A 22,997-nucleotide genomic window follows, 5' to 3' on the forward strand; every position below is an offset into this window, starting at 1 on the left:
AGTGCTTTTTCAGTCTCATGGGGCTTCCACGTCCCTTGGGCTTCCCAACATTTCCTCCTCCCACACGTGTGGTGTTTGCACCTTTCCTACAGAAAACAAAAGAAAACTGCCTTCCGCTCAGCGCTCGCTCCAGACTTGCACCAACCTTCGTCCTCCTTCCGCTGTCTCCGAGCCGCGGGCACCGAGGGCCTGCCGAGGGGCTGGCTGGGGGGGGGGGGGGCGGGGGGGGGGGCGGGGGGGGTCCCCGGGCAGTGAGGGGAGGGGCTGGCAGGCCGGGCCGGGTCCTCATCGGCGCCGGGAGGTGATGTCGAAGCAGGTGATCATCATGAGGTGGGCCTTGCAGAAGTTGACCCGGCTCTCCAGGCGCTCGGTCACGCACTCCAGCGCCTCCAGGTACTCCAGGGAATCAAGCTCCAGAACCTGCTCCAGGTCAACTGCAAAGAAGGAGAGGCCTGATGGAGCCGCGTGGGGGCGTGGCTTGGGAGGGGGCCCCGCCCCCGTCGTGGCCCCGCCCACTCCTGGCCCCACCGCCCAGTCCTGGGGCAGCACTGGACTGCCGCCTCCCTCCGCTGGCCATGCGGAGACTCCCCTCCTTTTGTGGGGGTGGCCCTCACCTGTGCGACATTTATCCCTTTGTCTACTTCCGTTTGTTCCCTAGCAGGCTGAGAAACCTGACCCTGTCTCTGGGCACTTCCTGCCTCCACACACGCCCTGGTGCTTCAGGAAACGATGAGGCCAAGTCCATAATAACTAAGCCTGCTTGTGCTCAGAAGACAAGCGGAGATTCGGGACCCAGAGGCCATCCCTCATGGTCAGGCCCGCACGGAGAACGGTCTGTTTCCTTCAGAGCCCAAGGAGCAGTGATGGGGGCCATCCCCTCCCTTCCCCAGGCCCCTGCTCTGTCCGGTGGTGACAGGATGGTGGCAGGGGGTCCAGCAGGGAGGGGAGATGGCCCCAGAAGAGGACGCCGGCCTAGGACCCCCAGCTCAGCCATGCCTCCCCGTCGCCGGCACAGGTTCCTTCCAAGGGAGAAGCACAACGGCTACTCTGCCTGCATTACAAGCCTCGAGTTGCCGTGAGGAGTAAAGCAGACACGAGAGGGGATATGTGACTGTGGCTGGGGAACCAGAACACGACGCCACGGGGTCTGTAACGCAGGCCGCCTCTACAGGTGCTCTGGCCGAGATCCCGAGGAGCGAGGCGACTTGCTCTGGGTCACAGACAATGAGGATGACAGCTGGGAATGAGACCGAGGGCTCTAAGCCTCCAGGTAGTGTTTAAAAAAAAAACAGGCAAGATCCAAGACACTGACTGAGGAGGACCCTGGACTCCCCTCCTCCCACACACACAGGCCAAGCAAATCCTCAAGACGCAGGGAGGCCGAAGGCCTTCTGTACAGCACAGGCTGGAGGGAGCACACAGAGAACCACAAGAGACGTGGAGGCACAGCACTGAAGGGAGCCCCCACCACCCACACGCCTCTGCCGGACACCAGGGGCTCCTGGGGGAGGATAGAGTCAAGGGGCCAGCGGCAGATGCGTCAGCCCTGGGGCATAGGAAGGAAGCCATGGGTTAAACATCTCTGACAAGAAGAGAAAGGAACCAGCCCCGTGCCACCCAGCGAGGGGCTCTGCTGGGACTCTCCGGGTAAGAGGCGCTGGGGAGCGCGAGGGTTTACATTCAGTCCCAGCTCGACAGCGCAGAAGCAGAGCAGGGTCCAGGTGCCGGGCCAGCCTGCCGTCTCAGTGGACCCTGGGCCCCCAGCCCACACCTGCTCCGGATGCCCTGGGGCTCTGGGACAACATCAGATGTACTAATATTCACATTATAGGGGTCCCAGAAGGAAAAGAGAAAGAAATAGGCGGAAGACTTACAAGAAGAAATAATAACTGAAAACATCCATAGCTCGGGGAAGAAAGTGCAGAGTTTCAAATGAGGTGAACCAAGACGGTCCACATCAAGACATATAATAATTGAAATGTCAAAGATGAAATATAATTTTTAAAGCAAAGCAAGAGAGAAGCAACTCTTCTCTCTGAAAGAGAAACCTCACAAGACCATCAGCTGACCTTTCGGCAAAAACTTGGCAGACCAGAAAGGAGTGGCAGGATATGTTCAAAGTGCTGAAATGGAAAACAAAAACAAAAACAAAAACAAAACCCCTACTATCAAGAATACTCTACTTGGGGGTGCCTGGGTGGTTCAGTGGGTTAAAGCCTCTGCCTTTGGCTCTGGTTGTGATCCCAGGGTCCTAGGATCGAGCCCCGCATCGGGCTCTCTGCTCGGCGGGGAGCCTGCCTCCCCCCCACCCCGCCCCCACTGTCTGCCTCTCTGCCTACTTGTGATCTCTCTGTCAAATAAATAAAATCTTAAAAAAAAAATACTCTGCTTGGCAAGATTATCATTCAGAACTGAAAAGAAATAAAGAACTGCTCAAACAAAAGTTAAAAGAGTTCATTGCTACTAAATGAGCCTCACAGGAAATGTCTAAGGAGACTTAAGTAGAAAAGGATTTAATTATTAGAAAATTATGAAAGGAAAAAATTCTTGAGTAAAGTGAACATACAGTGAAGGTATAGATCAATCACTTAAGAAAGCTCATATGAAGGTTAAAAGAAAAAAGTTTAATAAAAGCAATTATATCTAACAATCAGTTAAAGGGACTCACAAAAAGATGTAAAATCAGACAACATATATATAAAATGTGGAGAGAGTAGAAAAGTTCTTTTAGAGTGTGTTCAAACTTAAGTGACCTTCAATTTTATATAGACTGCTACGTATTTAGGATGCCATATGAACCACAAACCAAAAACCTGTAATAGATACACAAAAATGAAAAGGAAACCAAACCAAGCATAAGACTAAAGGAAGTAATCAATCACAAGGAAAAAAAGTGAGAGAAGAAGAAAGGAAGGTAGAAGAATTACAAAAACAACCAGGGAACAATTAACAAAATTACAGTAAGTATGTACCTATTGATAATTACTTTTAATGTAAATGGTCTAAATGATCCAATTGAAATACACAGGGTGATAAAATGGGTAAAAAACCAAGACCCATTGATATGCTGCCTATAAGAAACTCACTTCAGACCTAAAGACATACAGAGACTGAAAGTGAAGGGATGATAAAAGATATACCATGCAAATAGAAGAAGAAGAAGGAAAAAAAAAAAAAAGCCAGGGTGACAATACTTCTATCAGACAAAAGAAACTTTGAAACAAGAACTGTAACAAGAGACAAATAAGGGCATTACATAATGATAAAGAAATCGATCCAAGAAGGTATAACAATTGTAAATACCTATGCACCAAACACTAGAGCATTTAAATACATAAAGCAAATATTAACGGACATAAAGGGAGAAATAGTCACAGAGTAATAGTAGGAGACTTTAATACCTCACATCAGTAGATAGATCATCCCACCAGAAAATTGATAAGGGAACAATGGCTTTGAAGAACATATTAGACCACGTGGACTTAACAGATACACACGGAACAATCCAACCCAAAATGGCAGAATACACATTATTTTCGGGGGCATACGGGACATTCTCCAAGACAGATCACATGTCCAGACACAAAAACAAGTCTCAGTAAATTTTAAGAAGGGTGAAATCATATCAAATACCTTTTCCAACCACAGTGTTATGAAAGTAAAATCAATTACAAGGAAAAAAAAAAAAAGCCCTGAAAACCACAATCATGAAAAAACCCTAAACACCATGCTACTAAGCAACCAGTGTGTCAATGAAGAAATCAAGGTGGAAATGAAAAAAGAATACATGGAGAAAAATGAAAATGAAAACACAATGGCCCCAAACTGGGACAGAGCAAAAGTAGTTCTAAGTGGGAAGTTTATAGTAATACAGGCCTACCTCAAGAAACAAGAACAATCTGGAACAATCTAATCTTATACACAAATGTACTAGAAAAGAAGAAAAGCCCAAACTAGTAGAGGAAAGGAAATAATAAAGATCAGGGTAGAAATAAATGAAATAGAGATTTAAAAAAATAGAAAAGACAGATGAAACCAAGAGCTGGTTCTTTGAAAAGTAAAACAAAATTGATAAACTTTCAGCCAGACTCATCAAGAAAAAGAGGACTCAAATAAAATTAGAAATGAAAGAAGAGAAGTACCAACCAATATCACAGAAATACAGAGGATTGTAAGAGACTATAATGGAAAATATGCCAACAAATTGGACCACCTAGAAGAAATGGATAAATTCCTAGAAATACACCATTTTCCAAAACTGAATCAGGAGGATGCAGAGAATCTGAACTAATTACTCATAATAAAATTGAATCAGTAATCAAAAACTCCCAACAAACAAAAGTCCAGGGCCAGATGGATTCACAGGTGAGTTCTACCAAACATTTAAAGAAGAGTTAATACCTACTCTCCTCAACCCGCTTCAAAAAAGCAGAAGAAGAAGGAAGCTTCCAAATTGAGGCCAGCGTTACCTTGATACCATAGACAGATAAAGACACTATATAAAAAAGAAAACTACAGGCCAGTATTCCTGATCAACACAGATACTAAAGTCTTCAACAAAATATTAGCAAACCACATGAAACAATACATTAAGAGAATCATTCACCATGACGAAGTGGAATTTATTCCATGGGTGCAAAAATGGTTCAAGATCCACAAGTCAATCAACGTGATACACCACATCAACGAATCGAAGGATAAAAACTGAGGCATTATTTCAATAGTGGCAGAAAAGGCATTTAACAAAGTACAACATCTGTTCATGATAAAAACTCTGGTTTTAGAGGAAACATACCTCAACATAAAAAGTGGTGGTTTTAGAGGAAACATACCTCAACATAATAAAGGCCACCTAGGACAAACCCACAGCTAACATCATCCTCAGTGGTGAAAAACTGAGAGCTTTTCTTCTCAGATCAGGAATAAGATAAGGATGTCCACTCATTTTTATCCAACATAGTACTGGAAGTCTTAGCCACAAATTTTAGACAATAAAAAGAAATAAATAAAAGGCATCCAGATTGGTAAGGAAGAAGTGAAACTGTCACTGTGTGCAGATGACACAATACTTTATATAGAAAACCCTAAAGACCCTACCAAGAAACAGTTAAGAGTAATAAATGAACTCAGGAAAGTTGCAGGATAGGAGATTAATACACAGAAATCAGCAGCAGTTCTATATAAGAACAATGACCTAGCAGAAAGAGAAATTAAGAAAACAATTTATGATTGCACCAAAAAGAATAAAATACCGAGGAAAAAACTTAACCAAGGAGATGGAATATCTATACTCTGAAAACTACAAAATAATTGATGAAAGAAATTGAAGATGACATAAATGGAAAGATATACCATGCTCATGGATTAGAAGGATTAATATTGTTAAAATGTTCATACTATCTAAAGCAAGCTACAGATTCAGTTCAATCACTGTCAAAATACCAATAGTAATTTCACATAACTAGAACAAACTGAGCTAAAATTTGTATGGAATCACAAAGGACCTCAAAAAGCAATCTTTTAGGGGCACCTGGGTGGCTCAGTGGGTTAAAGCCTCTGCCTTTCGCTCGGATCATGATCCCAGGGTCCTGGGATCGAGCCCCACATCGGGCTCTCTGCTCAGCGGGGAGCCTGCTTCTCCCTCTCTCTCTGCCTGCCTCTCTGCCTAGTTGCGATCTCTGTCTGTCAAATAAATAAATAAAATCTTTGAAAAAAAAAAAGCAATCTTTTAGAAAGAAGAACAAAGTTGTAGGTATCCCAATCCCAGGTTTTAAGCTATACAACAAAGCTATGGTAATCGAAACAGCGTGATATGGCTCAAAGATAGACTAAAGAATAGATAGGGAGCCAAAGGAATAAACCCATGCTTATATGGTCAATTAATCTATGGCAAAGGAGGCAAAAACATACAATGGTGGAGAGATAGTGTGTCTTCCTAAAATGGCATTGGGAAAACTGGACAGCTATATGCAAAGAATGAAACTGGACCATTTTCTTACACCACACACAAAAATAAACTCAAAATGGATTAAAGACCTAAATATGGGACCTGAAACCACAAAACCCCCAGAAGAAAATAGGTGGTAATCTCTTGGACATTGGCCTTAGCAACATTTTTCTACAAAAGCAAAAAATAAACTACTGAGACTACAGCAAAATAAAAAGCTTCTGTTCAGTGAAGGAAGCCAGCGACAAAACAAAAAGGCAACCGACTGAGTGGTAGAAAATATTTGCAAATATATCTCATAAGGGGTTAATAGCCAAAGTATATAAAGAACTTCTATATCTCAACACCAAAACCCACAAATAATCTAATTTAAAAAATCGGCAGAGGATCTGAACAGACTTTTTTTTCCCAAGGAAGACATGCCAGCCAATAGACACATGAAAAGATGCTCACCATCAGGGAAATGCAGATCAAAGCCACAATGAGGTGTCCCCTTAAACCTGCCACACTGACTATTCTACACATAACACATGTGCACACACACGCACACACATGGGAATATTACTCAGCCATAAGAAAGACTAATAAGCTCTTTCCAACTGTCACAACACAGATGGACCCAGAGGGCATTATGCTAAGAGAAAAACAAATACCATTTGATTTCACTTATATGTGGAATTTAAGAGACTGAAAAATGAGCAAACCAGAACACAGAAACAGACCCATAAATACAGAGAGCAAGCTGCCGCTGGTTGCCAGAGGGGAGGAAGAGGGTAGCAGGATGGGCCGAGCAGGTGAAGGGGTCTGGGGTGGGGGCTTGCAGGTGTCCAGCTACGGAATAAATCACAGGGATGGAAGGCGCAGTGTAGGGAATAAAGCCAATAGTTCTGTCATGGCCTTGTGTGGTGACGATTGGTGGCCGCACTCGGGGTGAGTACAGTGTAATGTATAGAATCCGTATGTTGTATGCCTGAAAATAATGTAACCATGTATGTCAACTAGACTTCAATAAAGAGAGCAATAAAATTTTTGAAAATCGAAGAAAGAACCCACCAGGACATAACTCCTTCAGGCTGTTCCCAGACCACCTTAAAGGTGGCACCAGGATTAAGAATGAAAATAAAAATGGTTGCTGGCACCTAGATTTCTATGCCAATATTCGACTTATCACCCACGCCAGGGAACAGTCAGCGTGCAGCCTTATTGGTTGGTTTTTTTTCCCCCTCATTCTAGGTTTCATTTCATCTTAAAGGAGCGATCTGTGTTTCTCCTTTGATGTGGCCTCCTGTTCACTCCCTTTCTCAGCGTTAAATGATCGCTGATTCCTGACACGTATGAAGGCAGGAAGGGAGCGACTGCTTCCCGGGAGCTTGCACACGCACGTGCTGGGGCACACACCTGCCCCCATCCCAGGAAAAAAACCGTGACTTTGTGAACACCGTTCTCGAGCCTGCCTTCAGCATAAATAGTTTTCAAAAAATAAAACTTGAACACAAACTGTGCAAATGAAGGGGGGGGGGAGGCTGCCCGCATGGGCCCCCGGGATGTGAACTGCCTGGAATTCATGAACGGAGGAGACGGGAAGCCACGAGGGGGAGAGAGGGAAGCACTCGCTGATGTCCTCGTTCATGTCCTCTCCCCTGCCAGTGCCTGGGGAGGCAGGCACAAGGGAGCGGGCTTCGATCTGGTTCAGCTCTGGGATAACATAATAACATTGCTACCAGATAGCATGCCTTCCTATGGGCCCAGCAGCGCTCGTGCCTCACACCACCCTATGAAGCAGGCCCCATTATGTCTCCCTATTTGACAGTTAAGGAAATCAAGGCTCAGAGAGGTTAGGTGCCTTCCCTGAGGCCCCACAGCTAGCATGTGGGAAAGCCGGCAACCAGTCAGGTCCACGTTGCGGTCATCGCACATGACTGGTGTGCAGGGGACAGGGGTGGAGGGAGGGAGGCACAGGGAGGCTGAGGGGCTGGCGAGTGTCGGACAAGGGGAAGAAAGGAATTTTAATAGCAGTCATGCATTTCATTCATGGACTAAGTCTTCCAATGTTGCCCTGTTCCTATCAGTGAAAGAGCTGGGACCCGATTTGAGCTCATGTTTTGTGATAATATGAGACAGCTGAATCTGTCAGAGAGCGCCACATTGTTCTGGATTGTTCTGAGATGGTTACTGTCATGGTGGGCTTTCTGTTGAACAGAAATAACACAGCAAACACTGTTCTTTCCCCCTCAAAAGTGTTTTGCTTGCTTTCTGGGTTCTTTGTGAGGCTTTTCTGGGATTGCGCATTCTACCCTATTAGGAGCTTCCGAAAGTCTTGTCTAGTTTGGGTGAGACATGCAGTGTGATTTTGCGGTCTTGGAGGGGATTCGTACCTCATCTTTGTGTGTGGGGGTCTTCTGCTGTATGCGGGGAGCTGGGGGGTGTGTCTCATTCTCAGGTGCCTGGGACTGAGACATGGGGGAGGAATTCCTGCAAAGTCATCCTGGCTACGCCTTTGCTGCCTGCCCCCCAATCTTCCCCACAAGGCTGTGGGCCCCCAGAGCCCGGCACCAGCTGCGCACGCCTCCCCCCGCCCCACCCATGGGCCCAGTGGCGGGGAGGAGCCCAGGGCCTTACACTCGCTGAGCCACTTGTTGGGGTCCAGCATCAAGTACTGCTTGGTGACCTCCAGCTCCTTCATCAGCCACTCGTACTTGGCCCGGACCTCCGCGATTCTCTGCTGGCGGTGTTCCAGAATCTTCAGTTTCGCGTTGAAGCCTGTGACCTCCTAGACGGCAGAGAGAAGGATGGAGGTGCGTGGAGAGAGGGAGGAGGGCCCCCCAGCTTGGATGCAGGCTGCCTCCCGCCCCTCGCCCGGAAGCTGGGAGGGCCCCGGGCCCTCCTGGCCACGTCTGTGCCTTCTGCCCGAGCCCGCTCAGACGACCACAGCGTAGGACTGTCATTTCTTCCATTTAGGAGGCGGCTCGGGTTCCAAGCTGGAGCCAGACAAGCCCCCAGGACCAGCAGCTTCCCTGGGCTTTGAGCCTTCGGGACGCCTGGACAGAGAGGCTCAGAGCTCTGTGGCTGGGGCACAGCCACCGACACCCGCCCACCCCAGAAGCCCTCGGGCAAGTCTGCGTGGGTCTGAGCACACGGCCCCGGGCTGTGGGCAGGTGCAGGGGCGGCCGCCGCCGCGTGGGGACCAGACGGCTCACCTTGCTGCCGCCCCCGCGTCGCCGCTGCAGCCGCTCCACGTCGTCGATTTCATAGACTTTGATCTCGAAAGGTTCCCCGAGGCCCCTCTGGGTGCTGCGCAGGGGGCCGTCCACCCAGCGTACCCCGCTGCTGCTCGCGGGTTTTCTTGCAGGGGACGGGGTGTCGAGGGACAGTGCTGGGATGAGCCTCCGTCTCTGAGAACCTAAGGACGGAACGAAGCCCAGAGTTTATCTCCTTGAGTATCGGTCTTTCAAAAGTACGTGTTTTGTGATGCGCGGGCAGGTCTGTGGCAGGCCTGACCGTGGACTGTCTACTGCCCGGTCACGCACGCGCTCAACAGTTACTCCCTTCATCTGCCTTTCCTGCTCCCCCGGCTTGTGCTCCCCTCGATGCCTCGACCCACGGTGGCCTCCACCCCATCCCACATGCTCGATCCCCCCACGAGGCTGGATCGAGGTGCTTTCCCCAGCAGACTGTCACGTGGCGCCTTCCCCACGTCTGAACACTTCCCACACTTCCACCGCGCGACCCCACTCGGGACTCGGTGGTTGGCCTCAGTCACCATCCGGCTGCACGCCTCTCCTGCTCTTCTCCCGTTAGGTGACAGGCCTCCTCAATGCCGCCCGCCCCTCCCCACCACGCTCGAGCCTGCGTGTCCGCGAGCTCCAAGAGCACAGAAGACGGGGGCTGATTGAGATTTAATAAAAGAAATCCCCGTGACTGTGGGTCGCCGTAGGGAGGTCCTGTGACCACCAACATTCCTTATATTATCTGCGTTGTCTCCTGTGGCAAGCATTGGAGAGACGGTGGTGGTGGTGGCGCGCTACCCGGCCCCTTGCCTGTGTGAGCCCGGCCCGCGTCTCCCGCTCTCCAGATCTGTCTTCTCACCGCGCCACACTCTGGCTAATCCCAGGCACTTTCCACCAACGCGGGTCTCCAGGAAGGGGACCCAGAAGGTAAGCTTAATGACACTCGGCTGTTCCTCGTGCTACCCGTGCTACAAAGCCCTCGGAGGTCAAGGTTATCCTCCTTGTGATCTATTTCTAGTTCATTTTTCAACCAAAGCATTACAGTTTCCCAAATTCAAAAGCAGGGCCCGATAAGCGGTAACTGCCCGTGTCCCCTGCAGGTTCAGACATCCCTAGGAATGTTGGTACAACCCAGCCGTCCAGCTAGGAGTTTCCTTTGTGGAGTAATATGGCTTCTCTTAAGCTGCTTTTGATTTATGCCACTCACGTCTGACAGCCAGCATGTCTCTTAATAACCACCTAAATAAGTGGGACGAGGTCACCTAACCTGCAAAGCGCTTATGTCCACTGCCACGTCCATCCTGGGCTCCGAATCCCCGTCCCCTCCTCGCAGACACTGGATTCTGCTGGCGCTCAGTATCAGACCCATCTCTGGGCCCGAGCCTGGGGCTTTCCTACACCGGGGCCTCTGACAGCCTTGCCCAACAGAAGAGCCTCCGAGGACGGCTTTATGGATGGAGACAGCCCTAGGCAACGGCGGGTACAGAACCTGCTGGCCGCTATTCACGCAGCTCTGTACCCCAGCACAGCAGCCGAGCCCCAAAACCACAAGTCTCGAAGAAAGAGGAATGGAGGTAGAGAGAAAAGACTGGACCGGTCGGTAGGAGGCTCTCGACGAGAGTGGGGGAAAACATTCTACTCTCCCGACACCCGTGAGCATGCAGCTGACATCACAGTGACCCGGGTTCCGGGGCACGACGGGCGGGGGTAGGTGGTCTCAAGAAGGTTGGTCAAGCAAGTACTGGAAAGGCCAACGGATCCGCCCCACCCCCACCCCTGCAGACTCTGGCTGGGATACACTTTCTTGCTATTTTTAGCGACTAATATCAGTGTGTTTTAATGCCCTGGGCCCTGAAAAGACCCGCCTCATCTTTGACTTCCCAACAAGCCAGTAGCACCAGTTCAGGAGGACTGTGTTTTCCGAGGGCCCCACGGAAGGGCCCCAGATGGTGAAGGCCAGGCTGGGGGGGCCGGACCCTCGCGCCCGCCTCACGCCGGTCAAGGTACAGACCGCACGCGGGGCTCTGCGTCAGACGGCCTCAGTGAAAAATGTGCCCTTCGCTCCAGAACACGGAGGGAAGTGTCTGTGGGGGCCCCTGGAGAGTGGAGCTGAGTCGGGGGGGAGGAGGGTCCCCCCTAGCTCACACTGTCCTCGCTCCTTCTGTCTCCTCATCCGGGCCTCTCCTGGCGCCGTTTCCCCTCACCTGCTCCATGGCTACAGGGCCACCAGCTCTGACCTGAGTCCCCTCTTGTCCTCCCTGTCCCTTGTTACCCCAAACTCCACAAGTCAATGGCCTTTGTTATATTGAGTCTTTGGACTTTTTACTTGCCGTTTGATAGGAAATTCCTGGAGGTGGGAGACATTCTCTGACAGCATGCATTTGGGGCACCAGCGTGCTTGGTGTCCGTGTTAGTGTGCTGTGCGTGTGTCTGTGTGTGTCGTGCTGGTGCGCTATGCGTGTGCATGTGTGTGTGCTGGTGCACTGTGTGTGTATGCACGTGTGTGTGTAGTGCTAGTGCACTATGTATGTGCATGTGTGTGTGTGTGCATGTGTGTGTGTCATGCTGGTGCACTATGTGTGCGCGTGTGCGTGCATGCGTGCACAGGCCGGGCACACTTCGGGCCCCGAGGTGGCGGTGCGCGCCTGACTATCCACCGTTAACGACACCAGCGCGCTCCATGCCGCTGCGGGAGGGCGGCCGTTGGGTCCCGGGACCAGCAGTCCCACGTGTTGGTGTCCGCAGCCGCCGGGCCGCGAGCCTAGCGGCGGTGACCCAGCCCTTGGAAGCGCGCGCGGCGGGCACGGAGCTGGGTCACCGGCAGCACCCAGGCCCCAGGGCTGGGGGTGGGTGCAGGGGCGCAGGGCGCGGGGGCACGCGGAGGGCCCGGCGCCTACCTGAGTTGGAGCGCTTCTTCGGGGCTTTGAGGCTGCGGCAGCGGCCGCCCACGGAGCTGCTGTTGTCGCTCGTGGAGTCGTGCGCGGACGAGGCGCTGCCGGTGGCCTCGCTGTCACGCAGCACGCTCTCGTAGCCGCTGCTGCCGCCGCTGTGGTAGAACAGGGCGGTCTTGCCCATGGCGGGCGGCAGCTCGCCGCTCAGCACGCTGCTGTTGTCGCTGCCGTGGCCGCTGCTGCAGCGGTGCGGCCGGCGGGGCGGCGTGACCTTGCTGTAGGGCGAGGGCAGCGGGGGCGCGGCGGGCCGCTCCTCGCCCGGCGCCCCCGCGCGCCCCTCGGCGCCCCGCGCGCCCGCGCCGCCCTGCAGCAGCTCCGAGATGCGCCCGTTAACGGCGCGCAGCGGCGGCTTGCAGGCGGGCCCCGCGCCCCGGCTGCGGCTCAGGGACTGCGTGGACCAGGAAGTGGGCTTGGCGCTGGCCGCCAGGCCCGGGCTCTGGCCCACCGACTGCGGCAGCGACTTGGTGGAGAAGCTGAGCGTCTTGGTGGTGGCGGTGGCCAGGCTGCGTGCCTTGGGGCTGGCCAGCAGGAGCTTGCTCACGGCCGAGATCTTGCACGGGCCGGCCTTGGGCGACGCGGCGCCGGCGGCGGAGGAAGCGGCGGGGGGCGGTGTGGGACCCGGGGCGGTGGGCGAGGCCCCAGGGGCAGCGGCAGCGCGGCCTGGGCTCCTGCCTGTGCGGGGCATTGTGCTGTCCTTGCCCGCGTGCGCCCGCCAGCTGCCCCCGCACAGGCTCTCCGCCCTCTCCAGCGACAGGCACTCGTAGTGGCTGACGGTGGCCCGGCCCAGGGAGTTGGTCCTGCCGGCCAGCTGCTCCAGCTTGGCGCTGAAGAGCCTGCTGCTGCTGCTGGTCTCCTTCACCTTGCCGCCGGCCTCGTCCGCGAAGGGAGCCAGGAAGGGCGCCGGGGGGTGCGAGGGGCTGCTGGTGCTGCTGCTGCAGGCGCTGTGCTGGGGGCTGGCCCGGTTCTTCTGGTCCAGGCTGGACTTGCGGACCGGCGGCAGAGGGGGTGTCCCTTTGGGACGAGCCAGGACACCATGCTTGGGCGACGCCACCTTCCTCTCCAGGGTTGCCTTGCACGGGGGCACGCCCAGCCCGTTGGTCTCCGCGGCGCAGTGGTAGAACAGGCTGCCCAGGTCCTCCTGTCTGCTGGCCTTCTGGAAAGCCCGGGGCAGGCTGCTGGACTTCAGGCTCCTGTTGGGGTGCACTGGGCTCTGGGCGGCCCCACCAGGCAGAGCCATCTCACAGCCATCCACAACCCTCCTCAAGTTGTCGCTCCCGGGCGAGGCAGACACTTCCCCGCTACTGCTACTCAGCCTGTCCCCGGGGCTGGCCTTCCTGTCCTGTTCTGCCCCAGCCTCAGGCTTCGGGGGGCCTGGGGCAGCCTCACCCCCGGTCCCCTCTTCGTTGGGATAGGCACTCTCTTTTTTGACCTCCTCTTCCCGTTTTAGCCAAGGGTCCTCGAATTTCATCTCTGCCTTTGCGCCGGTCTCCCTGCTGTCCGGGGACTGCACGGCTCCCGGCGCTGAGCTGAGCAGGGGGGCGATGGGCGCCTCGGGCTCTTGGGTGGGCCGGGGGCTCACGGCGATGCAAGGATAGACCGTAATGTTGGTCTTCATGGGGATGTAGCCCTCGCAGCCGCCCAGATTTGCCGTGTTGGAGATGGTGACCATGGCTTTGCCCAGCGTGGAGATCTTGCAGCCCTTGATGGGGGCCGCCTTGCTGAAAGCGTCCTCGCCCGCGTCAGACAAGATGAGCAAATTGTCGGGCCCCACCTTGGGCTTCTCCCGGCACACCGCGGTGCCGTTTTGGAGGCTGCCGACGAGCTCCGAGGTCGGGGGCTCTGCCATGGCCTCCCCGGGCCCAAAGCACGTCTGGGCGATGAAGCTGTGGCAGGACTGCTCGCCGTCGCTGCCGGCGCTCATCTCGCTCAGCCAGGAGCTGATGGACGAACGTCGGCTCCCGGCCTCGCCGTCCTTCTCGTCCAGGGTCAGCTTCGGGAGGGGCAGGAACTGCGTGATGCTGACCTCGGAGACGGGCGCCACGCCGGAGTAGCACTCCAGGTCCTCGCTGATGCTCCCGATGATGCTGACGGGCCTGGAGCCCGAGGCCAGGGCCTGCACGGAGCAGTCGCTGTTGAAGCTGATGATGCTGGTGGGGCGGCCGCCGTCCAGGACGCCGCTGATGGTCAGCTCCTCCACCAGCGTGAACACCAGCTCGTCCTCGCCGTTCAGCTCCAGCGGCTGCTGCACTGTCACCATCGTGGTGCTCAGGATCTCCTTCTTAGAATCCGGAGACGTGGCGGCCGGAGGCTCGTCCTCGCCAGGGCTCTCGGGGAACCCCTCGCTCCCGGCGGACATGGACTTCTTCAAAACCTGGGGGCTCATTCCAACCGGGGGGGTGCGCACCTCGGGCGGCAGCAGGGACTCGCTGGAGACCGGGCCGGGATCCTTGCTCGGCGGAGGCAGGGGCGCGGGAGCGGGCAGGACGCCCTTCTGGGTGTAGACCTTGCACCTCTGGGAGGGAGAGCTGGCCGGCTTGTACTCGGAGGTCTTGGACAGGCTGGCGACGCCCAGCCGCGGGGAGCCCATGGGCCTGGGCTTGCCTTCCACGAAGCCGCAGGAGTTCAGGCTCTCTCGGCTGCTCTGCAGGCTGGACGTGCTGCTGCCGGGGATGCTCCTGGGCGAGGCCGGGGTGGGGCTGCCGGGCAGTGCGGGGCCGGGCGCCGGGCCAGGCGAGTGCTTTCTCTGCATCTTGGAGGCGGGAGGGTCGGTGCCTTCTCGGTCGGTGGACAGGCCATCAGACCCATTATCTTCCTTATCAGACTCACAGAGCGGGTCAGCCCCGGCCGCCTGGCTCAACGGGGGCGCCTTGCCGGCCTGCTCTGCCCCGAACTGCACGGGCAGCTCTTCGAAAGGGAACTGACTGGGCTCTTCGCTACCATCGATGCAGCCCAGCCTCTCCTGCAGCTCCGCGAACGTGTTGCACTTCAGACAGTCCCTTTCTGACTTGCTGGCCGCGGCCCCGCTGGCCTCTGCGGGCCGGTTGTCCCCCCGCGTCTTCTGCAGGGCCGGCACGATGGGGACGAAGTCGGGGGGGCCCTCGTTGTCTGTGAGCTCCTTGTCCGAGAGGGCCGTGCCGTTGGGCCCGATGTAGATGACCGTGTCGCAGGACTGCTCGCTGCTGGAGGAGTAGTCCGGCTCGCTGGGCAGCTGAGGGACGGGGAAGTCCGGGTCCGCCGCGGCCCTGGCCTGGAAGGGCCGCAGCTGGGTGGGCCTGCGCATCCGGCCTTCTTCGCAGGAGCTCTCGCCGCCGGAGGAGCTCGACGTGTACTGTGGGTGAGAGGAGGGAGGTGAGCGGGGCCGGCTCTCCAGAGACCGCCCTCCCCGCGAGCCCACAAGTGGACCCCATGCAGGCCCCCCCAGGCGGTCCCCCCGGGCTGGGCCATTTCTCGTGGTACGCAGGCCAGCGGGCCCCGGCCTTGCACGCCACGGCCTCTCGCGGGAAGAACAGCCCCTGTGTGGCCTGCCGGGCACAGAGCCTGCTCAGGAAAGGAGGTGACTGGCCAAGGCCCCGTCCGACATCTGAAAGGCTGAGGCGTCCCTGCCTTGGCAACTCTGCCCCCCAAAACGGAGAGACACAAACAGGAGAGGAAGAGAGCTTCCCACTTCACCCGCTGGCCCGGTGACCACAACCGTGATGGCTCTCGGACAGGCGCTCGTCACGCCCCCAGTGTTCTGGCTTTGCCTCCGAGAACACAAGCTGGTCGTTTCCGGCAGACCCCGCGCCTCAGCCAGAGACCACTGGGTTCACACGGCAACACCCAGGAGGCTAGAAAGGACTCCCGGAAACGCAGGGGAAGCGAGCAGGGCCGTGTGAGCAGGGAACTGACGAGCCCCTTCGGGCTCAAGCGCCTGAAGGATGCGGTCTTGACCTACGCGGGACCGGGGTGGGGAGACGGATGCGGAGTATTTCTCGCCGTCTCCAATTCTTCACCACCAAGGAGCAGTCGTCCCTCGAACTGTCTCAGAGCGGGCCCAGCGCTCCCGGGTAGGGGGCCAGGCTGGATGACTGAAGGCCGTCGGGGAGGGGGAAGGGACGTTGCTGGCCTGACAGCTGTCCCGGCCCGAGCGGCTGCCAAGCGGCGTGGGCAGCACCGCACACCCCTGCCCCCGGGGCTCGGGGGTTAGAAAGACTGACCCGCTCCGGGGTTGGGCTGCAAAAACGCCTTCCTCCGCTGCACCCCTCTCCCCCGGGAGCGCCTTACCTTCGTTTTCTTCTTCTTCATTCTCAAGACCCTGGAGGCGATCTGGATGGTGGACAGGGTTTCGGCGTAGCTGCCGGCGGCGGCCGAGATGTGGGCGATCATGGTGGTGCGGCAGTTCACGTTCCCCAGGGACTCGCGCAGCAGCATGGTGAGCTTGCTCTCCCTGCGGGCAGAGCGAAGAGGGCTGCGTTAGCGCGCCAGGCCGCCCTCCGGCGGGCAGGCCAGGGCCTCGGGCCGCTACGTGGCTCTTGTTGTTGAGGGCGGTGGGTTTTTTCCTCCCATTTTTAAAAAACGGCATACAAATGAACCTCATCTTTTTTGCACGGGGCTATTGGTAGTTCCGACCCCAAGGATGGAGTCCATGCAGGACACCTCTCGTCTGCGCTGTCCTGCTGCCAGGGGTAGACCCGTGTGTCTGCGTGCACGGGACATCGTGCCTAGTGGGACCTGGGGACAGGAACGAGCGGAAGGAGCAGGACAGAATGGCTCTGTGGCTGGCGGCTGGCAGGCTGCACGCACGACCCCTCACGCCAGCGGTCCCCACGGCGGAAGGCAGCCTGCCAGCCACGAGCCGGCGCGGAGGAGCCGAGGGCTTGCGATGTACGCAGCTGGTTTGCACGGAGTTGCAGGCACTGTATTACCGGGGTCTCTCACTCTCGTGTTTGCACACAGTGGGAATGCAGGAAAAGGTGTATGTATTCCTGATCACAACACAGACATGGCCCCAAGCACTCAGCCGGCCGGCCACAGAATGTGGAACTTTCTAGAAAGCCCTCCTCTGGGTGACTCTGAAGGTGCCATGTGGGGCCGGGGCCCCGAGGGGTGATAATGAGGCCTGGGAGTTCACAGATGGTGTTTCCAGGCTCTTCGTAAACTGACCTGGAGGAATGGCTCCTGTTTTTCCATTCCTGCCCTCGTCCCAGCTTTTGAAAGGCTTTTGCTTACATCGTCATCAGTGCCCACCCCTCAGCTGCCGCCAGATGTCATTTCTGCCCCAGAGCCTTCCCTGAGCCCAAGGGCAGAGGCAGCCTCTGTGTTTCTCGTGTCCTGCATGCATAGCTGTGTGTCGTGCTCGTGACACCAGGTGCAAGGGGCCTGTCCCCCCACCCATGTCCCTACCGGGCTCTCTGCCAGCTACCCCAGCTGAACTCCCTGGAGAGGGGTCGTCCAGCTTGGTAGACCCCAGGTGAGAGGCAGGCTTCTGTCAGCAGAGATTAGGCCTTCGACACGGGGAAACCATTTCACACGTGACCTGCAGCAGGCCTTTGGGGAGGAAGACCGTGGTGGACGAGCCGCCCTTTGCCTTTCCACCTGGAACCAATTAGGGTGTCCGTTCGGGAGGCTGGGCTCACTGTGGCTCAGTTACAGGGCAATTTAAAAAATACATCGGGGTTTCCTTTTGAGCAAAATTGTCAGTGATAAAAGTTGTGCAAGCAGAGTGTTCTGGGAAGAGTGTTTCGGTCCCTCAAACTTGTAGGTTGAACCCTAACCCCCCGAGTGATGCCATTAGGGGGCGGGGCCTTCGGGAGGTGACCGGTCATGAGGCTGGCGCCTTCGTGAATGGGAATGAGGCTCTATTGAGGGGAACTTGTGGGAGCTCCCTGGGCCCTGTCGCAGAGAACCAGGAAACCTCTCTCACGGGACACAAGATCTGCCGTTGCCTTGTCGGACTTTTCCAGAACGGAGAGAGAGAAAGGCCTGTGGTTTCAGCCACCCCCCCCACCAGCACTCCCTTCTGTGATATTCTGTTCTAGCCGCCTTGATGGAGTAGGACAGGTAAGAGGGGTGTGCAGGAGGACCCAGGCCCAGCGGCCCACACTTCATTTCCAGCAGACACGGCACCGGTGCTGATGGCCGGACAGGAAATCTGGGCCACCCCCGGCAGACACGCTGAGCCGAGACACGGCACTGGCGCCGTCCCGGGCTTTGTCTTCCCCGTGGCTTCGAGTGGAAGACCGATCCCGTTAGGGTGAAGCTGTGACCCTTTCGGTCCGTTCGTTCTGACTGTTCGTGGCGGTCGTGTTCGTCTAAGTCTCCGTGAACGCCGAAGTCGTGAACACTGTCCGGGAGGGCACCCAGCGACAGAGCAGTCCGTGACGCTGTTCTGGGTGTCCCTCCTTCAAGACAGCTGATTTAATGTGCCTTTCTTACAAATAATGAATTATATGCACCCTCTCTTCATAATAAAACACTAGCCGAGAGGGTGCAACGTTTTTCTGACTCTGGGTAACATGAACGTAAATGTTTTCGGCTTTCAGTCTCACGAGATTGTCCACTGAGCTTTTTTGGTTCTTTTGTTTTGTTTTTTAAAGAATTTTACCGTTCCTCTCATGGCTCCACTCAAATAGAGCCATCTTTCCCATAGCTTCGCCACAGGCTTTAGAGGATCTCTTAAACTTTCCAGAGCCTGATGTGTAGCTCACTGAATGCTTTCTTCCTTTCTCTGGATGAGGCCTAGTGTTGATTCATTAACGTTGAACTCAGGCCAACAGTACGGTAAGTCATAACCGGAACCAAGCTTCTCTACAAATGTAGAGAAACCTTCTTGCACCAGGGAACACTGGACACCCCCACAGCCCTGTGCTGGGGGCCAAGGGAAACGGTGAAACCACCAACAAAAAGCATGCAAATAGGGGCGCCTGGGTGGCTCAGTCGTTAAGCGTCTGCCTTCGGCTCAGATCAGGATCCCAGGGTCCTGGGATCGAGTCCCACTTCTGCCTCTGTCTCTCTGTTCCTCATGAATAAAAATCTTTACCAAAAAATGCACACAAATACAACGCTGGCGTTTGTTTAGAACGTAATTCGCAAATACGGAATCCGTGACGAGGGTCGATGGGGCTCTGAAGCCTCACGTTAACGCTTGTTAATCGGGGCCGGCTGCTGAGGACACGTTCCACTCGCTTCCCCGTGTGGCTGCGTGTGAGTCCTCAGGCAAAGGGGCCAGAATCAACAGGACGTGGTCACACCAAACTGTTTGCCTGGTGCATTTCCACACTATTCCCCATTCATGAGTCAATCACAGGGCGTTTTTTTTTTTTCAAGTCCATGTTGTTGGAAGAAGCCAGGGCATGTGTGTTGCTTGGCAACCGGCATTTTAGCTCTCCTCGAGGAAAGCCAGTAAAACCACGAGCAAGGCTCCTTCACGCGGGCCTCTCCAGACGCTCAGACATCTTATGGGAATGAAAAATGGTGGCTATAAAGCTTTGGGTTTTTTTCCACCTCGTGATGATCTTTTAACTTGGAACAAAGACAGTTAAGTTGGGGAGGGAAGATGAAAGAAGGGGCAGGCACTAAAGGCTGAAAACTGTAGATTTCGCTCAGTGTCTTTGGTAGGAAAATAAAGATTCAAGAGTTTCTAGGGCAAAAGCAGAGATTCGATCCGCGCCTCTGCATCGGGGCCGAGGCAAGAGGAAGGGAAATGCACAGGTGCAGAGCTAGCGGCCCCGAGCCCAGGACCAGTCTGGAGGAGAGATTTAGGGATGGGGGGGCCACATGGGAGGGGTCCTGGCTGGGCAGGACAGCTGGGGCACGAGGGGACTGGTGACAGCAGAGCCGAAGGGGGTCTAGGGAAGGACCGTGCCCCTCTTTGAAGCAGCCATGTTCTATACGTACATACTCTACCTCCCTCCCGACCCAAATGGCCCATGTCTTTTAAAATTTTTGGAGAAATGTCTTGCTTTTAGATCAAGTCAACTTTTTCTTAGACCCAGCAAGAACGGAATCCTGAACAAATGTTCATAGTGATAATGCTAAAAGCATGATGAGCATGAACTTGGGCTGACAAACCGGGGCCTGGAGGCCAAAGCCGGCCCACCACCTGCTCTTATAAATGAAGTTTTATTGGGACACAGCCACGCCCATTAACATACTGGTTCTGGCTGGTTTCGTGCCACAACAGCAGAGCTGGGTGCTTTTGTGACAGAGCCTGTGTGGCCCACAAAGCCACAGATGTTTACTATCTGAACCTTTATGGAAAAAGGTGTTTGTTTTCCCCCGTGTCCTAGAGTCACGACATAGCGTGTTCTCATCCCAGATGCAGCGCCCAAGAGTCACCAACCAGAACATGAAAGCGGGTGGTGATTTCCTTGCTTTAGATCGTCTCTTGCCGAATGGAAACCGGCAGAGAAACAAATCCTGAGCTTTAGAATCGCTCGAGCGCCGGGGCACAGCTACAGACAACTGCCCAGATCCCCTCCTACGGCTCACGGATGCAGAGCCTGTCCTCCCGAGGGGGCTGGGAGGCTGCACACACTCGTTCACTCATGTCTGCAGTGGCTCGTTCCGGAAGCACGTGGCAAGCCTGTGCCACCCGGACACATGGTGCAGGGACAGCGTGGGGACAAAGGGTGAGGCTGTGCTCCCTGAGCCGGCTACCCGGTGAGCACACACACCGGTGAACAGACACGACGACATCATTTGTGAAAGCCAACGGCAAAACATCTAACACTGCTCGTGATAAGACCTGAGGCCGAGGGCTGTCGCCACTGTCACGGTAGCTTCTTGACTTCTAGAAACGCCCTCACCTCCACGGTCTGTCTCGTGGGCTGGGATTCTCCTACTTGGCTGACATTTATTTGCCCCAAACCCCACAAAACTCTGAACTCCTTTCGGAGAGGGTGGTCCGCAGCGCGTGGTTTACGGACCCTCAGGGAAGGAAACCCTCTCAAATCCTCCCAGCTGGCGAGACGGTTCAGGGTTCTGCTGAAATACAAGCTGTCCGTGTCACCCAGCAGTGGTGGCCAGGTCATCGCGTCCAAAAGAGGCCCTTCCTTTCACGAGCAGCGCGAAGTAGCCTTTTCCAGAAAGGCAGTGACGGAACCCTGGAGGTACCGGGTGGGGCGTCTGGGAACCGAGTCCTTGTGCAGGAGACGGTGGGGGGGGAGGCTCTGAATAGGCACGACGGGCAGCCCACCCACAGCCCCACGGGACGGCCCTCCCTTGGCCCTGCTTCTCACGAGCCAGTCTGTAGATAACCACTCCTGCCACACTCTAGAAACCGACCCGCTTTCTACCCACTTTCTCCGGAAACTGCGGGAATGTGCCGTAGAGCCCGAGGTGGGCAGCCTGACGTTCTGGACAAGGACCGTGAGAGTTCTGAGCCCACAGTCCTGCCCCCAGGGCCCTGCTTCTATCCAGCAACCCCCAGGAGGAAAGAGGACAGTGAAAAGAAAGAAGGAACGGAAAGAAAAAGAAGACAAGATGTACGTCATGAACTTGACCTAGTTTTGGCCACTCAAATGGTACCCTACACTCTCTCTCCCACTGCCTCCTTCCTAGTCACACCCCATTGGTCTGTGAACATCTTTCCCTACTGTCACCCAAGGGGTCACTGGGGAATCCTGAGTTCAGCCCAAGTAGTGGGGACCAGGGTCCCCCTGGGTGAGGACAATTCTCGTCCTGTCTTCTAGGTCCCAAGCAGATGCCTTTGTGACCCCGTTGAGCTGACAGACTGAAACACACACAAAAAAGCCCTTCCCTTGAGTTTATTGTAAGGGACATGGTGGCTCCCTTCTTATAACTGTTCCAAAGACATGTGCACTTTGGGAGAAGACTCTGTCCGCCTTCTCTTTAGGGAAACCGTCTCGGCAGCATGCCCCTCGAGGGTGCCAACAGGGCCTGAATGATCTGGTTCTGTTTGCTACAAAAGAACCAAAAGCTGGGTACGAGCCACGCTAGCCTAAGGGCATTTTCGAAAGGAGTTAAGTGAAGTTAGAGCCTTCGGATGTGGTTCCCTCTGTGCTGCCTGAAGACAGACGTGGTTCGCGGGACACCAGGGAGCAGGGTGCGCAATAAAGCAAACTGGGCAGAGATCTGGGCCGAGACCGAGACTGTGACACCCGCACGTGTGTCAGAGATGCCTCTAGAAGCAATGGCATTCAGCTGCGTGAGAGGTGGTGACTTCACTTCCCTCACTGGGTGACAGCTTAGAGAAAGACCCTCTAGGGAGCCACCTAGTGCCTTAGGACCAGCCTTGGGGACCCGACCAACATGGCACCTGGTCTGGGACCTGCGGTTGGTGGAGGGCCTGACACTGGAACCCCAGAGAGTGGACAAGGATAACCGAATTGCTCGCTCACAGGGTTAGATATCGTAGAACCCTGAGGCCCGAACAGCACCGTGTTGGAAGGCCCCTGACACAGGTAAGACATGGAGAGATGGGGGGTGCGCCTCGGGGGCTCACTCGGTGGAGCGTCCAACTCTTGGTTTCAGTTCAGGTGGTGATCTCAGGGTCACGGGATCGAGCCCCGTGTTGGGCTGGACACTCAGCACAGAGTCTGCCTGAGGATTCTGTCTCTCCCACTGCCTCGCCCCCATCTTGTGTGCTCTCTCTAAAATAAATCTTTTTAAGAAATACATGGGAGTGGGGCACCTGGGTGGCTCAGTTGGTTAAGCGTCTGCCTTTGGCTCAGGTCATGATCCCAGGGTCCTGGGATCGAGCCCCACACTGGGCTCCCTGCTCACCGGAGAGCCTGCTTCTCTGTCTCCCTCTCTCTGCCGCTCTGCCTACTTGTGCTCTGTCAAATAAATAAATAAAATCTTAAAAAAAAAAAAAAAAGAAATATATAGGAGAGATGCCATCCAGCTTACCTAGGGCTGGCACCATGTGGC

General features: G+C 55.1%; 1 protein-coding gene across 1 annotated transcript in view; it reads right to left on the reverse strand.

The window, feature by feature from the left end:
* Positions 1–285: 285 nt before the first annotated feature.
* Positions 286–22,997, reverse strand: part of KIF26B (kinesin family member 26B) — a gene marked incomplete at both ends in the record, with an annotated part of 417,901 nt that continues 395,189 nt past the window's right edge. The window contains 5 exons of the mRNA XM_080824350.1: positions 286–434; positions 8,567–8,717; positions 9,145–9,347; positions 12,072–15,453; positions 16,389–16,551. Of these exons, the coding sequence (XP_080680476.1) occupies positions 286–434; positions 8,567–8,717; positions 9,145–9,347; positions 12,072–15,453; positions 16,389–16,551 (4,048 nt within the window). The remainder of the gene's footprint in view (positions 435–8,566; positions 8,718–9,144; positions 9,348–12,071; positions 15,454–16,388; positions 16,552–22,997) is intronic.

Source organism: Martes martes, assembly GCF_963455335.1.
Source record: "Martes martes genome assembly, chromosome: 15".
In the NCBI taxonomy this organism is placed as follows: domain Eukaryota; kingdom Metazoa; phylum Chordata; class Mammalia; order Carnivora; family Mustelidae; genus Martes; species Martes martes.